Below are 18,204 nucleotides of genomic sequence, written 5' to 3' on the forward strand. Positions count from 1 at the left end.
AAGCTATCAGAGATAATTGATTTAAACTCCACAACCGTGAGGCCACAATAAAAATGTTCATCAGTGCTTGGACATTTCTACTCCTAGATCTTAAAATCTGAGGTCAAAACATCCCAGCAAGTAAGCTACACTGATATTACTGAAGCTGTTTTAAAAGGCTGCGTTAAATTGCTAAATGCAGGCACAATGAATGTGGTTCCTTTATCTCGCTTTTAGAAAAACTTTGGACACTAAAAAAATGGTAATGAAAGGATGAGATTACACTGTATATTGAAAATGTGAGCTCATTTTGATTCCTGTAGTCCTGAAAACTTAGTGTTAACTGCTTGACAGCTCAGGACCTGATTGTCAGATTTTTCAGCTCTTTAATCTTCTAAATGTTTTCAGTGGGTGACATGTCTGGACTGCAGGCAGCTGGTTCTTTACCCGTTGTCTAAAACAAGTAGAATATATTTTTACAGTCTTGCTTTTCGGAGAAGACAAAGGTTTATTTAGCGGTTTATGTTCCACCAAACTTTGCACATCTTTCACTATTAATGGTGCCTTCACAGACTGAGCATCCCACCTGGACTAAATGCCTCCCTGTAACTTGTGTTGAACTATCTGATGGGATTATGTTGCTGAAATAATAAAAAAATGAAATGGATGACAGCATATGTTGGTCCAAGAAACTGTAGATCACTCAGCATTAGTGGTATTACCAACATGAATGCTGGATTTGAACTGTGGTGTGATTGTTGCGCTTTTCTTAGATGTCCTAAAAGAATCTCCGGTTTTTTGGCCAGACTACAGGACGGTTTTCCACTTTGCCATCTTAAATCAGTTTTTTTCCCAGGAAAGGCGGTTGGTGACATTTCTGTATCCTATTTTAAACTTGTAGGAGGCTGTGGCTCAGGAGGTAGATTGGATTATGTCGTAACTGGAAGGTTGGTTGCTTGATATTTGGCACATTCAGTCCACATGTTGAATTGTCCTTAAGCAACTGCTTCTGATGTATGAATCTGAGTGTTACTGTGTGCATGATAGGAAAAGCTTAAGGGATGGAGTAAAGTGTTGGATGAATGAGGCTTGTAGTACCTTTTCATGTTTAATTTGGGATGCAGAGATGAACTGTGTTCGATGATGATGATGGTTTTCAGAAGTGTTCCTGAGCCCATGCAGGAGTACCCACCACAGAATCAGGTCTGTTTTTAATGCAGCGCTGCCTGAGGACCCAAGGACCACCAACATTTAACTTGCAGCTTTGTCTATTTGCACAGGAACTTGTCTGAATCTTTGTTATTACGAACATTTACTATTTTTAAATGCTTATAGCTTCAAATGATTTGGAAAACATCCTGTTTTTATCCCGTGGTGAGAGATTTGATTACAGGTACAGCCTGGTTCTGACTGCTGTTTGCATCTTTGGTAAGAAGAAGCAAACACATTCTTGAAGCTGTGATTGCAGCTTTCCTCATTGCTGCAGCTTCACGTTGTTGCTCTCTCTTATCTCTGCTACTACGTTAAAAACACGGATCGTCACACCTTCAGACTTTTGTACTGTTTCTAAAGCTCTGAGCATTTTTGCTACACAGGGGACCAGAACTAATGTCTTAGACAGATAAACTCTTGATGTCTAGATTCATAAACATTTGTTCTTATTTCACTGACTGAGCAGCTCGTTTTAGGCGATCATCTGCGCCTCAGGTTACCTTCGTGGACACACAAACACAGATCTGACAGAGCTGCTGTTTATCTTGAGGTATCTTTTCCTTTTGGAGGAGACGACACAGACTGATTGAACCGACCGGGGAATAAACCTCCTGATGTTCTCTCGCCTCGGGGGGCCCCCCGCTGACCCACCCCCGAAAGACTGAAAGAAAGGCAAAAAGAAAGAGCAAAAAAAGACAAAAACTGAGAGAGGCCTCGCTGTCACACTACGCCTCCAAACTACACAGTTCCCTTTTCTTTTTTTTCTCCAGAGTTTGTCTTTCTGCAGCCCGCCGACATTTGAATAATCGTCTGATATCCATCAGTTTGAGCCTGAGGAGACGGAAAATAGACAACACACACACAAAGCTTCGTCCACCACAACATCGAGAGGGAAAAACACACAACATGGATAATGTATTCGTCTTTTCTTTCATCCTTCTGTTCGCCTTGTTCTTCATATGTGCCTCTCTTTCTCCTCCAGAAAAAAAACAACTCAGAAAATATTCAAGCGTCTGCCTTAAAGATCTTTTGGAAAAGTTTTGATCCGGTACTTTAAATTTACAGTATCAACAGTTTGCTGTACTTCAAGGTCCAGAAAAAGTCAAAGATCCTGAAAGAGTTTCTGGGAAGTTCATAAAGTATTACAATTTATCTTCAAAATATTTCAGAGTAATTCAACATTTTCCTTAAATTCTTGACTTCATGCACTTTATTGCCCCAAAAACCCTGCAGTTATTAAATCTTTATTAAACCTTTAGAGCCGATCGGAGCGGACACGCTCTGTTTTGCGTAACTATTTTTAAATCCCAGTAGCACTGCAACCACGTAAGCTAGCGCAAAAATTTTTTTTGCATATGAAACCGGAGGAGTTGTACTTACATCTTATGCCATCAGCTTGTCCTAGGTCACGGTTTCCTTCCACATAAAGCTTTGCAAAAACTGCATAAAAACCGCTTGCAGGAACAAAAACATAATATTCCAGAAACACGCTTTACCGATCCGATCAGCTGTTCATAACACTTCCTACGTTGGAATAGACGTCAGCGCGAACTTTTGCATTTCCGCCATTACCTGCCCGAAACCGGAAGTGACGTCATTTTCGCAGAAATGTAGTCTTTTTTGCGATCAGGGCCTCAGGGCCTATACTGGTCTTTTTAAAACTTATCTTTGACTTTATGACTTTCTGTGTCGTTTCTGGGATGCTTAGGACTCATATTGCACTGCTGGAAATAGTTTATTTTGATGCATGTGCTGCTTTTTTGCAAATTTGCAGTATAATATTTATTTTCGTTTTTCCTGCAGTGTATAAAAATTGGTGTATTTCAAAAAGAAAACTATGAAGACACTCAAAATAAATTTCCTGTGGTGGGAAACTATTTTGTGCAACTTTTTTGTATTTACAGTTTTGAGGGATAAGCCTCTTAAATTTCTCTAACTACAAATATATGTTAAAAAATCAAAAACGATTTTCAATTTTTTTGTAGTTTATTGCACTTTTTTGCAATTTATGTAATTACTATGCACTTAATGGATACATATTATTAAAATCTGGGCTATAATGGTTGTATTGATGTATAGCAACTTGAAATGCTCCCAAAAATGGCTCCACAGCATGTAAAAATATAATATAAGCTCTGGCGGACTTGGTTCTATGGTAGGTCTTAAAGGGTTAATCAATCCAATCAAATCCAATTCAACTCTATTTATAGAGCAGAGCAAACACCACAGTGCTAAAGTGCTCTCCAGTTATAAGACAGCAATGAAATACAAATTAAATAAAATATTTAAACAAAAAGAAAAAAAATAACGGTAAAACATGTTTTTTGTTTATATTAAAAATACTTTCATCTCAAACATTTAGAAAACCCCTCCCCTATTTAGAAAAATAAGATGTGCTTTAAAAAACATAAAATAAAATTTTTTTTTTTAGGAACTTATTGTTATAGAAATGTACAAGATGTAACTTTATTTTTGTAAAAACGAGCAGGTTTAAAGGCAGATTGGCATAATTTTACATTGTATATGCAAAATATCTTCAATCAGAACATAAATCTTTTTTTTTTTTTGCAGCAAAAACATTCAAACTTTTCATAAATCTCTTTAAATTTGTTTCTTTTTGTTCTATTATCCATGAAATAAACATAATTTTGTATATATTTTGCAATAAAACATATAAAAATATATACAGATATAAAAAACAGTATTTAATTTCTTAAGTCTAATTTCTAGATATACTTAATTTTGAATTTATTTGTAAAATATTTCACCCTTTTTAACTATTTTAAATGTAATTATTATTATTATTATTATTATTAATATTATTATTATTATTATTAGTAGTAGTAGTAGTAGTATAAAACAACAATGATGATAATAATATCATTGTTGTTTTTGTTATAAATTCCATAATAACTTTGTTTCCGGTATTTGACAGAAACATTGAGTCAGAGTGCACAGGAAACTTGGCAATTTCAAAATAAAAGCTCTGGCCTTCAGTCAGACAACAAACACAGTTTGTAGTTCCTGTGTATGTTTATACTGTCAGCATGCTAATCAGTGCTTGATGTTTACTTATTGTTAAAGCACAACAATACCTACTCCCATTGTCATCATCATCTCATCTTCATTGCAAAGTCGTGTGTGTGTGTGCGTGCGTGCGCGTGCGTGCGTGCGTGCGTGCGTGTGTGTGTGTGTGTGTGTGTGTGTGGCTGGGTGTGTATTCTGTGAAGGAAATCAAAACATAGGACACACTGTTGTCTGTCTGCTGCTTTCAGTCAACTTTCTTTCGATTTCGAATCTGTGTGGCAGTGAAAACAGCCTCTGGACCTCGGTCATCAGTGCTTTCTAAATAAATGATTCCACCTGTAAATATGCTGCTTTTCTTGCTGTTACTCTGAGTGGAACATTTTTCTTTGATGGTGTATTAGATAATTACAATAATAAAGGGTAGAAATGATTGAACTGGTGAGGCGGTGGGTGCTGTTCCGTGGGTTTTCTCTCAGTGTGGAGAGGAAAGAGTCAATTAAAAAGAAAACATAATGTTTGCTGTGTGAGTCTGTAGGCTGAGGTGCAGTGTCAGCACACCCTCTGGAACAAACAAGCAAGACTAAAACTATATCATTGTGCAACTATCTCTTCATCTGAAAACCTTCTTCACTTTCAATAGGAATCTTACACACATGCAGATTCATTCATGTACAGTACAGTCACAACAACAACGACAACATCAGTGACGGCACGCACAGCAACAACACAGCAGTAATTCCTCTTTTCCTCGAGCGTCTACAAGACTACTCGGTTTAGTTCAAGTTTGCCATCACAATTGAGTACCAACTCAATGTATGAGCTGTACGAGCTGGTGCTATAGCAACGCAAAAGTCCCGTTACATCATTTTTGTGCAACATAAACACAAACACAACAATCGAGGAGATCAGGGCGATTGTACACTGACTGCTAAACTGGTGGTAAGCGTCTGTTTCTCGACATTAGACCGCACTGTTGGTTTGCGTGTAGCTCTCATGACTCATCTAGTGATGTTACTCCCTGGCAAATTTTTGTCATGTGTTGTGTTGATGTCACAGTTTTGGCTTGACTCAGCTTGCTTGGAAGCCTGCCCAAAAAAAGTACCTGGTACCAGGTACTACCACGTAATGGAAAACCCTAAAAACCGAGCCGAGGAGAGCAGGTGTTCGAGGAAAGATATGTAAAGGTGACAATGATTGTTATGAACTGATGGTTTTGTGTTTTGTTGCAATTTTCTTTAAACAAGAAAAAACAAACCAAAAGTTACCAAACTAATAAACTTATCAAGTAATTTTCATTAACAGCTTTTTCTTTTTCATGCTCCAGACTTGATCTCCACTGACGGTCAGTGTCATGTTGCGCTAAACATGTAGTGACCCTCCAGAGATCCTTAGGATGGTGCTGATGTGATAACATAATACGACAGCATATGGTGCTCCATGTTTGTGCCAAGAGCTAATGGTGATCCAGCAGCTAATGTTACAGGGGAGAGACCTTACTGTTTGATAATATGGAGATTCATGAAAGTAAAAAACTGTTCTAAAAATGTACTATTCTTAAAGTTGAACTTTTGTATTAAGTAAAAACCTTTTTAACTCATTCATATCTTCAGATTCCAATCTGCTTTAACTTGTTTGTTGCAGTAGATGTTCCTATTAAGCATCTCTTTAAATGTAACCCTGTGAACCAAAAGGCTTCCGAATACTCTAATGATCAGGAACCTCCGAGACCAAAAAATACAGCCAAATGTGGAAGTCCCAAAACTCGCAGTTCCTCTAATGTCCACTTGAGGCTCCAAAAGTGAGTCACTTGCACACCCACTTCTAGCTCTACACACACCTCTAGCTATCGAAGCACAGAAGCCACACCCAGCTGCTGTTCAAACCTCTTGTTTGTGAGAAGGAGGCAATCAGAATAAGTTGTCCTAACAAGTGAACAAATGGCAGTAAAACTGCTTCTTTCAGACAGTGGATGAGCTGAGGGACTAAAATCAAGGCTCATTATAAGATGAAAAAGGATTATTTTGAAATATGAATCATACAAAGCTGCTCTAATAGAGCCCAAGTATTAAAAACATTTAAAGCTGGAAATAAGCAGCTTTAAGTAAAATCACATTTGCAATCATAAAGAAACACATACAGCGATTTCTGTTTATGTTAATGTTCTGTATGTGGGCGCATGCAGAGGCCTCCGCCTGACTAATGAACAGCCCGGTGTGTTGAAGCACGCTCACACGCAGCCTACACGACTACATATTTATCTTTATGAATGAATGAGTGAATGAAATGTGCTGGTGTTTTTGTGAGCGGCAGTAAAAGCCAATCAGCCATAACGGCGTTAGTCTGCTCAAGAGTAAAGGAGCATTCTGCTAAAATAAAGCTAAACAGAGGCGCTCTGTGTGTGTCTGTCTGTGCGACCAGACTACCTGTGGACACACATTAACAGGTTTTATGGAGTGTTGAGAAAGTTCCTTAACAACCGGTGTATTCAACCTGCAGACACACCCTCTCTCTCTCTCTCTGTGTGTGTGTTAAAGACAGAGACAGTCTGTCTCGGCTTCCTTTCAGACCCGAGCCCTCCTGGAAAGACGCTACCTGCCGATAGTTATCAGAGAGCAGAAAATAGACGGTTCAGATAAGAGAAGAAAAGAAAGGAGGAAGAACGTCATGGCTGCACACAAACACAACATACAACAAACGGTGTCCCTGCAGCCAATCACAAGCACCGATGTCGGCTTGTTTTGACTTTGCTTTTGAGCCGTGGAGCCATAAAAGTTCCAAAAATATTCACGACAGCGCCCCAAACGTGAATTGTCGAGCAAAAAAATTAATAAATAAAAAATTAACCAACATGCTGATGATTTTTTTTCTGTTTCTGCAGCCTTGCTAGTAAACAGATGAGATCACATTCCTGACATAGTGTTGAGGTGTGTGGATGCACAGGTGTGTATGCGTGGGTTATGATAGTGATTTAGTGTGTGGGGTTTTTTTTTGGTTGTTTGTTTGTTTCTTTTCGGTAATTCTGTGAATGCGCTGTGTCCTTATAATCAGATTGTTTCACTTGTAGTCATTTGCTTCTCTTTGTAAAAAATCTTTAATTTAATTGTAATTTATTTTTCTGTGTTCAGTTTTCATCTGTTTACAATTATTTTGTAACTTAATGGATGATTTTCCACTTTATGCGGTAGCTTTTCTCTTTCAGAATGCCCCAAATGTTTTTTTTTATCAGCCTTTGTGTTTGTTTATTTATTCATTTATTTTATTTTCAGGTCCATTTCACTCAAAGAAAATACTTTTACTGGAGGCTTGTTTTATGGTATTGGTGTTTGGACAAAAATTTTAATTAAGACTTCATAACATCTGTGTGTGGGTGAAATATTTTGACTCGCCAATTTAAATTTAATTAAAGTCTAAAACTACATCTTCATTAAAGTCTGAAGTCACTTCTCCAGGCTCAGGCTGAAAGTTGCTTGGATGAGGGATGAAGTGTTTCTCCCACTGAAATTTGTGTTCAGGTGAACTGAATCAACCTCCTTGGATTTCCTTACCTGAGTTATTCATCACGCGTCAAGAGATTAAAAGTTATTGATATTAACTTAACAAAATAGCTTTAGCAAACACGAGTTAAAGCAGCTAGCAAGCGGTTGGACTAAAGCTTTGTCTGAGAGTGTTTATTTAACTGCAGCGCATAAATCTGAAGATCAGAATACAGAGACCATTACTGTAGATTTCTGTGAGTCTTTTTTAGTGGGAAACAACACAGATCTGTGTACAAATCAGAGCTGTCACTAGTGATTCAAAGTTCTTGAGCTAAGATAACGTGAAGGAACAGGGAAGATAAAAGTGTTTGAGTTTGGCTGAGGTCACTGTGAGCAAGCGTGAAGGAGGGAAACCTGCTCCTTTCTTTCCTCCGGCTCTCCTGCTTTCAGTGTTTCCAGTAATTTCTACTCCTGTCTTGTTTCTCACTCAGGTGTGTGTTGACTCATTCCTTTCACCGGCCTTAAAAGAGGCGGGAAGTCCTGCATGGGTGTGTTTATGTGCTTGTATGTCTAACTCTGTGCATAGGAAACCGCTACACTCATGTCCACCTCGTTTTTACCCTGAACTCTGCTAGACTGGATTTGTGTGATTGAAATTGCAAAATAATCCTTTTTAATCTTATACTGGGCCTTCGTGCAGCCCTTCAGTTCAGATCTTCTGTCTGAAGCGATTTGTTTTAGTGCTTCCTATTAAAGCCATCATTTTTCTGATTGGCTCCCCTACATTAACAGCGGGACATTAGTTTGGGTTCAGCATGAGGGGTCTTCACAAATGTGGAAATATATGCGTAACGGGGCTCCCAGAGGTTGTCAGACTAAATGTTTTTACATGCGAAGGCTGTTGAATGGTTCCTGTGTCTGAGCATAAACAGGTCTCTGTGGTTCTTTAATAATTCATAAGTCTAAATAATTCTGTTTATTTTCAATGTGTGTCATTATTTTTACAGTCAACACTGATTCATTAATATGTATTGGATGACTTTTTATTAGTTTATGCTCTGTTTTGTTTCTGTACTTACAAATCCAGGTGTGTCAGTCACGTCTGAGCCAAAAGGTCAGATGTGACTGACTAAAGCTAAAGATAGAGCGACACTAACAGTCTCTCTCTCTCTCTCTCTGTGTCTCTGCAGTGATCTCAGTATGAATAATCTGACTGTGTTATCCAGTGGAGCTCTGTCCAACCTGCACTTCCTGGAGGAGCTGTGAGTCACACAAACACATGGTCATGTTTTCATCATTTCAGAGGGCCTTTACACAACCTGTACTTATTTCCTGAAGACTTACTTGAAGTCAGTGTAGACTCAGAAGAAGTCTTGCCATTTCGAAACAATGGAGAAGATTCAGCATATATCACAGAGGTACAAGTGCAAGGTGACACGATGACACCGCTAATAGCTGCTCTAAAAGTAGAAGCCTCTCTAAAGTGGTCCAGAGGTGCACGAAAAGATGACCTTGAACCAACAATCAGGCTAACTTAAACCAGGCTTGTAGCTTTTAAGAACCTGTTCTCAGAATCTCCTCTCCACACCTTGTATATGTTTTCTTCTTTATCATCCTTCAAGTCTCCACACATGATCAGATATCTTACGAACTCTTGTTGGTGGGCGATGGACTGAGATGGATGAAAGTGAGGGTGTCTGAGCGGGCGTTGAGCTCATGTATCTGTGAGGAGATGATATGTAATCCCATCTCTCCTCACCTAGCAGCCGCCACGTCCTGTACGAACATTTCCTTAAAGCTGGGGAGCCGAGAGACAGCGAGGCTGACCTCACAGGGACCTGAACATGACTCTGACTGCTGTTATGCTCTGCTGCCAGCTGTATGTGTCTGTGTGTGTGTGTGATATTTGTCACCGCAGCGTGAGAAACGTCACTGCGGCGATAGGACACCGCACAGATGCATGCTGGGTGTAGGCAGACTGGCTGAACTTTGTGTGGCCCCTGAAAAACATACAGACCTACAGGACCCACTGTGGGTCAGTGTTTTGCTGTTGGTTTGAAATGAAAGCACCGTGTGTGCTGGAAACACGGATCCCCAAACACACCTGATGTCTGACTGTCAACTTGTCTAAAAGATGATGCTCAGTGCGAGTCTTAAAGCTAAACTTGTGAGTTTTTGGAAACAAATTCATCAGTTCATCTTGCAGACTGTATCCAAGCAGCTCTAAATTTTAATTGCTTAGGAATGGCATCTTCTAAAGATGAGATAAGATGCTGTCATATTCAGCATATAAGATGTCATATTTTTGCATTAAACTCGGAAACGTTTCAAAATATTAAGATAAATGTTGGTTGCAGTAAACCCTGCAAGCTCAAGGATTTGCTGTTAACATCCTCACCTGGACTGTGTTCTGACGTCCCGTCTGAAGAAGTAAAACAACAAACAACAGGCCCATAATTGAGGAAATACCCACAGCGGAGTATGAGTTCTACATTAGGAATGAAAAGGATTTTTTTTTTCATTATTATTATTCATTTTGAGAATAAATCCAAAATTTTGAGATTAAAGTTGAAATGGTATTTTGTAGAGAGTATAGCAGCCGTGGCAGCTGTTTGACTTGAAACAATTTTAACCTCCGTATTCCCACTTTATTCTCAACATGAACAATAATAATTTATCTTAAAACAATGTTCTTAATGTCTAATACTCCTTTGTAAATGCCTCCACCTACAACAGCAAGCACCAAAAGCACTAAGGACCCACTGCCAAAGTGTAAAAGAATAGTAAAAGCCCTCTTTTTGAGACACTTTGTTAGCATGAATGCAGCAGCTTTGATTGGTTGGCCCATCTCTGATGGGGGTGGACACGCTGAAAGGTGATGGTGGCACTTCATCTGAAGTTTACTTGGAACACTGAAGAGGACACCTTTTCTCATACCGGTACATGTTTCATTTTCATATTTGGAGGCTGTTTATAGACTGACATGGTGCTTTGGGGTCACCCTGTGTAAAAGATATTCATGGCTGTACACAAAAAACATTCACTTTGGACTCCTCATAGAAACATTAAAAAATATTTTCCATTTGTAAACACATCCCTCATTTAGTTCATTTTTATGCTAATTTGGCCAAAAATGATCTGAAGTCAGTAATGCTTATAATCTCTCTCTCTCTGTGTCTCAGGCGTTTGGCGGGAAATGATCTGACCTTCATCCCCAGAGGAGCGTTCACTGGCCTCTACAACCTCAAAGTGCTGTAAGTTCACACATATTTCCTCACTGGCATGATGCCTCAGCAAACATACATATTTTATGATTGTTATGTGAATATGTTCCTAAAAGAACATCCTGGTTAAACACTAAAAAAAACCCATTTATTGGTTTTTGGTGTTTAACCTAGACTGTTTAATCCCATTATACTGTCTCTGCTGGGCTATTTTTACTGGGCTATTCTCTACCTGTATTAAGATCTGTTCCTTCAAACTTGATCTTGACCTTTAAACGTCCTTTGAATTTGTAAAGATTGGCCAAGATGCATCAGAGAGCTTTATTGTCATTGTGCAAGCAGTGAAACTTCACTGGAGACTTCACACATGTTCAAAGATAAATGGGACTGGAGTAAGATAAGAGCTGTATACGGTTTACATCGGGGTGCATAAAGCATCAGTGATAAAGGTGCGATCTAACAGATTACGATTGTTTAAAACTGATAAGGGTCCTCAGAAAGATAGCAACTCAACCCCACCCTCTCCACAACCCTCACCCACCTCCTACCCCCCGGACACACACACACAAGCACGCACACAAACACTGGAATATTGTGTGGTATGTTTACTGGTGCTAATCATTCACAGAGACACTTTGAACATTTCATGTGTGTCTCGGTTTAGTGCACAGTTTCTGCAGTTTGGAACAACACTTCTGTTCCCTGTTTACATTTTACACATTCGCTCGTACCAACACATTATTCTGTTGTCTTTCATTCTTCTCTCTGTTCATTTCTGGGTCAGTTAATTTTCTATTTTATTGATCTGTAAACATTGGGACTGTTGAACTCCTGTTATTGCAGCACTTTATAGTACTGTCTTTATAATATTTCTAAAAGCTACAATCATACACATTATTAGTCTTGAAACTTGGTATTTGGTAAAGCATTTTTCTACTCAAACTGAACACACAAAGGGCTTTTTAATTACAAGCCTCATTCACCCAATATCATACACATTCATGCAATTGTTTTTTTATGCCTATGCACCTTGACACACCCACTCACACGGATTAATCAGGGACAACTCAGGGGTCGATATCTTGTCCAAAAAGACTTTGACATGCTGGCTGAAGTAACTAGAGATTAAACATCTCACCTTCTGATTGAGAGAGACCCGCTCTTCCTCCTGAGCCACAGCTGGCTGTGTTTTATGAATGGACGTTTCACATTTTTTGTTTTATTGTTAGACTTCATAAAATAATTGGGATTGACCAACACAGAAAGAAAGCAAGAAAATAAGTTTCCAGGTAACACAGAAACTTCTAAAAGATTTACAAAACAAATTCTGTAATAAATGGAGTTCCACAGGGTTGTGCACTAGGGCCTATTATATTTTCATGGGCCAGTAACTTCTACAATCTAAAGAGCCATTTTGAGCTAATTATTTTGTCCCCAAAATCTGTAGGGAGCCTCAAAATATATTTGAGTCTTGTATTGAAGCCAACACAACATGTCAATATTACTATTAAGTATAAACATCTTTGTATTCATAGAATTATTTGGTACTTTACAGATATTTATCTGGTATTAAACTTTTTTAATACTTTACTTAGTATATAGTATACTTTAAATACTTTTTCATTTCATTAACATCATGTTTATTGTTGCACTTAATGGGTTTTGATCTAAAAGAACATAACCTATCAACATAAAAAAAAAAATGCAAGCATATACAGGCCAAAACAGAGTAAGCAGTCTATTTTTAGTCACTCTGCAACCAGGAGCATTGGCAGTGAAAGCTGCAGTTTTGAAAGGCATAGACAATATTTTAGATAACACAGAATACATGTTTGTTTGCTATGCAGATGACACCCAGGTATGTTTATCTATGAAGTCTGATTTATTACTTAATATACAAACATGTCTTGAAGAAAAGGAGGATATATCCTTTAACAAACCAATATTATAAACTAAAATATTTTTTTAAAAATCACAACACAACACAGACAAGTATAAAAATAGTTATTCACCACTTTTAATCTATTTCCTTAATTTCCAGACTTTATGCTAAGATTACTGGCTTCTGATTATCCTGTAGATATACATGCGACTCTAGTATTTCCCAAAATGTGGTCCTTGTAAACCATCTTTGTGTTGTTTTGTTGCGTTTAACACTTTTTGTTAAAGTTTTGATTGCGTTTTTACAGGATGCTTCAAAACAACCAGTTGAGATCTGTTCCTGCTGAAGCCTTCAACAACCTGCACAACCTGCAGTCACTGTGAGTCACATTTCACTTTGGTTTTTTTTAGTTTCGTGTATTATATTATGTTAATTCTTACTTTATAAATATACCGTGCCATTTTACTGACCACACATTTTAGCTTTTATTAATACTGTGTATTATTTTAGTTTCTCTTAAATTCCTTTGTGTGCTATAATCATTTGTCTTATGTAAACCTAATTTTGAATCTATGCTTAATATAACTATACCTTTAACCTAACTTTAGCCCCAAGTTAAACTACACCCTCTGTCTTTGTGCTATTGATGTATCTTATGGGAACATTTGTTAAAACATGTTTTTAACATATTCCTCAGCACATATGTTTTTATGTGCTGAGGAAGGCAACCTCTGTCCTGTTGTGCTCAGATCATCCTCTCTTTAATGATTTTCAACTGCTTCCATCAGGTCGTCGTTATAAAGTGCCTGCAGTGAAGACAAAGAGACATAGATTGTCTTTTGTACCTACTGCTATTATCATAGTTAATAACACTAAACCATAAGTGTTGTTGCCATTGCACATTGTACTTTTTTGATGAAAAATCTAGGTTGTTTTCTCAGGCTTATATTATATTATATTATATTATATTATTTTGGAGTGTGTATGTGATGTGTTGGTTGTCTGTTTGTTTGTTTGTACGGACATACTGCAAATCAATTTCCCGTTAGGGACAATAAAGTTACCAATAACCAATAATAAGTCCATGCGATATTAAAATGGCTTAATTTTCCTACAAAAAATGAATAATACACATATAGACACACTAATCCAGCGGTCCTCAACCCAAGTCGTTTGGTACCGGGCCGTGAGAGTTGAGTTTTCAGAGTTTTTATCTGTTTTAATTGTTATTTTTTTATCGTTTTTGTTGTTAACCCTTTAAACCCTAACCCATCACGGGTGACGGTTAGCATTTTCAGCAAGGATGGGCAACTCCAGGCCCCGAGGGCCGGTGTCCTGCTGGTTTTAGATCTCACCCTGGGTCAACACACCTGAATCAAATGAGTAGTTCATTACCAGGCCTCTGGGGAACTTCAAGACATGTTGCGGAGGTAATTTAGCCATTTGAATCAGCTGTGTTAGATCAAGGACACATCTAAAACCTGCAGGACATCTGCTCATAAGGCCTGGAGTTGTCTTCCCCTGGTTTAAAGGGTAAATTAGGTCAGGGTTTGAAGGGTTAACTCGGTTTCCCTGGGTCTTTGAATGTGTTATGAAAAGAGATGGGCAGTAGCGCGTAACGTGTTACTGTAATCCGATTACTTTTTTCAAGTAATGTAAGGGATTACTATTGCAAAAAAAGGTAATTAGATTACTGTTACTTTCCCGTAAGCACGCCGCGTTACTGCATTACTAAAACTGTGATTTTTTTTGCAAGAGTGACAATGACGTAAGCGAGTACGACATTCGTGGAAACAGCTGTGTGCAGATAAACAATGGATCATATATCGAGTGCGGGAGAGAGTATGAGCGTGCAGTGTTTAAAGCGTGGAAGTACTGACCTTACTTTGAGTTTGATTCCGTAAAAAGTGACAAAAACATTAGCGTCTGCTGTTCACTGCGTGGGAAGAAAACTTATTTTTACAGCGAAAAAACCCTTAACTTCCAAGCAAGCACCGAGTGCGCTACGACGGAATGTGAAATTCATAGACAAACTCGCAGATTCTTCCACTGACTGCTGCGGCACATCTGCACCAGGGTAATCCTCTGCCTGCTATACAGGTGAAAATAGAGCAACAGGACCACTGAGTCTTTGATATTTTCTGCTGTGTTTTACTTGCATCTATTTGAAAGACTGAGTGTAAACACAAAAAAATATTTTATTTTATGTGCTGGGATGTGCAGAAAATAGGTTTAAATGTTAAACAAATTTCTTCCAGTCAGAGAATGTTGCATATAATTGAATTTTTGCTTGATGCATAAAGTTAAAAGATTAAAACTAATAAAACAAGTTTTAAAAAGGGACCTTTCCATTTGATTACATTTTATATGATGGATTATGCAGTAAAAGTAGAATTGGGCTGAATGATTTCTTTATTACCTATTCAGGTTGTAAATCGTGTTTTTAAAAAGTAACTAAGTAACTAACAATTAATTACTTTTGAAAATAAGTAATCAGTAAAGTAACAGGATTACTTTTTGGGGGAAGTAATCAGTGATTAGTTACTGATAACCTTTTTCAATTAACTTGACCAACACTGGTGATGAATAAATCTTCCTTTTTTTGCTACCAGTACTGGTTTCATTTTGTTGTATTTATCCGCGACAGCTTAAAGGTATAAACCGGTCTGTAGTGCAAAAAAGGGAGCGCTGCACTAATCCCTTCGTTTCATTTTACTCTTTGGTGGAAAGGAATCTGTCTCACACACACGGCTCAGTATATTAATGTATGTAGTGCAGCGAGTGTGTTCTCTGAGCCTGATAACACACAGTAATTATACTGAAACTGTACCTCTCTCTCGCTGTGTGTGTGTGTGTGTGTGTGTGTGTGTGTGTGTGTGTGTGTGTGTGTGTGTGTGTGTGTGTGTGTGTGTGTGTGTTCGGGGGGGGGGGGGGGGGAAGATAAGGGTATAAGAATGGAGACGTCTGAGTCTTTCTTTTGGTCTAAGGTCTCTCTCATTTATCTAATGGACAATTATGTGAAGTCCCATCCTTCTCTTCTCTCTCCATGTGAACAGAGGAACTACTGTTAGGATGAACATACAGTCAGCTCTCTCTTTATATCTACAGATCTTGCATGTTTATGTTGCACAGCCTGCAAAAGAGCTGTGAGTTTTCTGCCTGAACTCAAGACAGCAAAAGTCAGTAAAAGGGAACTGAATGATATTCAGTAACTTTTTAAAATTAATATTAAACTGGTCAATTAGTAAATTAAGACCAGACCCTTAGACATCTCTGTGCCAATATCTCAAATATCCCCACACCCAATCAGTCAATCACTGAGTTTAATCTGAGCATGTAGCATTAGCAGAATTATCATTTATCCTATATGCAACATCTATATCTGAATCAAACTTCCCTGATTCAGAGCACAAATCAACAGGTGTTAAAGGTAAAATGTTCCATATTGGGAAATATTAAAACACTGTCTATCAGATTTTATTCATATTATAAAAAACAGGAAAAGCTATACCAAGTATTTATGTATTATAATATTCAAATAAGTTGTATTTATATAGTGCTAAACACAACAAATGTTGCCTCAGCCCCTAAATTGTTGTGTAAAGAGGAAACCCCAACAATCAGATGACTCAGTTTATGAGCAAGCACTTGGCAACAGTGAGAAGGCAAAACTCCCTTTTAACAGGAAGAAATCTCTTACAGAACAATGCTTAAGAAGGAGCAGCCATCTGCAACCAGCTGGGGTGAGGGGAAGGAAACAGAACAAAAGACACACTGTGAAAGAGAGCCAGAATTTAAAATGAATTAGGTAATGATTAAACAGTGGTGTATAAACTCATGAAGAGTGAAAACAGATGAGTGAAGAAGAAGTGGTCAGTGTCTATTGCAGCGTAACTAAGAGAGGGTTCAGGGTCACCTGATCCAGCTCTACCTAACAACCTCTCTTTGAGCAACACAGTTAAAAATCAAACAGGGTGGTAAGACTGAAAAAAATGTTTTGATGCTGTAACATGTGTATAGAAGTTAATTAACACATAAACAAGACACAAACAAATTAAAATGGACCTTTAAATGCTTCAGTTCAAATAATTAAGCAATTATTTTTGCGTCTTTGCATTGTTTAATACCACTGCCTAACAAATGTTCAGTCACTCACTTATTAAGGCTTATTGTTTTAATTTTCCTGCTTTTTGAGAGCTATGCCTTTGTCCGACTCACAAAATCCACACAATCACATGAGTAATAAGTGTGGTCATTAAAATACCTTCATTTGACCTGAGAGCCGAGAGGCTGGTTGAGTGGTGCTTGAGCAGCCTGCCGATCATTCCTTTGCTGCTGGTCAAACACTTGATTTCTAATGTTCCTCTTGAACAGACAGTGAAGTGAAGCCTTCAGTTTTGCATTTTGAGTCTCTAAACATAGAGCTTTTATTGTGCATCTCAAAAAGTAGATGTTTTCTGTTATTATGTGAATAATTTAATAATAATTTAATCAGTAAAGAGAGTTATTAGTTCTAAAGTGTCTTAATTATGTAACTATAATGCCGCATTAAGTTAAAAATTGCAGAAAGGATGGCTGGGTTTTTTGTACTTTTTATTAAAAATGAGAAATTAGTATGTTATCTGCAGAGCAGGGCCCTATTTCAGGAAGCCGGTTTAGAAAACTCAGAGTGAAAAACGATACTCAGGGTTGAGTAACCCCGAACTGTCCAACTCGGAATATTCGGATTCAGAAAGGCTGATAACAATTAGTTCAGTCAACGCGGAGTTGCTTTAACCCCAAGTTAAAGCACGAGGATACATAAAGCCCTGATTAGTGGAGCACAGATTAAGCGAGTCACCATGGAGACGGAGGGAAAGAAGGCGCGGTCAATGTATTTTACAGCACTTGAGGCCGAAATTCTGATGGCAGCATATGCCGATAACACGCAAATTTTGCGGAAAAAAAGTAACACAGCCTCAGCTGCAAAAGAAAGGGAGCATGCATGGCAAAACATAGCCGACAGAGTCAATGCGTGAGTGTTAATTTAAACATTGATCTAGGGATTTCCACCCATTTAACACGTTATTTTATTATATTTTATTTTATTTTATATTTTATACATTTTATTTTGTGATGTGATGTGAGCGCAGGTGCAACCCAACAGGCCCCAAACGTTCCTGGCAGCAAGTAAAAATGAAATATAAAAATATAGTCCAAACAGGTGAGGTGTAATGGTATTATGAGCCATAGTGCTTGGTCTGTTTGTCCGATGTAAATCAATTGCAGTTAGAGGCTACATTAATTTCCCCTCTGTAAGCACTTATTGAAATTATCTGAGCACATTACAAGTACATATTTGCTTAGTCTGTATGCTCAAATGTGACCCGTTATAGCCAACAGAAAAAAAAGCGGAGGCCCGAAA

General features: G+C 38.0%; 1 protein-coding gene across 2 annotated transcripts in view; it reads left to right on the forward strand.

Annotated features, from left to right (window-relative positions):
* Positions 1-18,204, forward strand: part of LOC101478911 (leucine-rich repeat-containing G-protein coupled receptor 5) — a 53,475-nt gene that overhangs the window by 5,794 nt on the left and 29,477 nt on the right. For both annotated transcript variants that reach the window (XM_014409286.4, XM_076875815.1), the window contains exons 2-4: positions 8,885-8,956; positions 10,877-10,948; positions 13,108-13,179. In XM_014409286.4, coding sequence (XP_014264772.2) covers positions 8,885-8,956; positions 10,877-10,948; positions 13,108-13,179 — 216 coding nt within the window. The remainder of the gene's footprint in view (positions 1-8,884; positions 8,957-10,876; positions 10,949-13,107; positions 13,180-18,204) is intronic.

Source organism: Maylandia zebra, linkage group LG17 (genome assembly GCF_041146795.1).
Source record: "Maylandia zebra isolate NMK-2024a linkage group LG17, Mzebra_GT3a, whole genome shotgun sequence".
Taxonomy (NCBI): domain Eukaryota; kingdom Metazoa; phylum Chordata; class Actinopteri; order Cichliformes; family Cichlidae; genus Maylandia; species Maylandia zebra.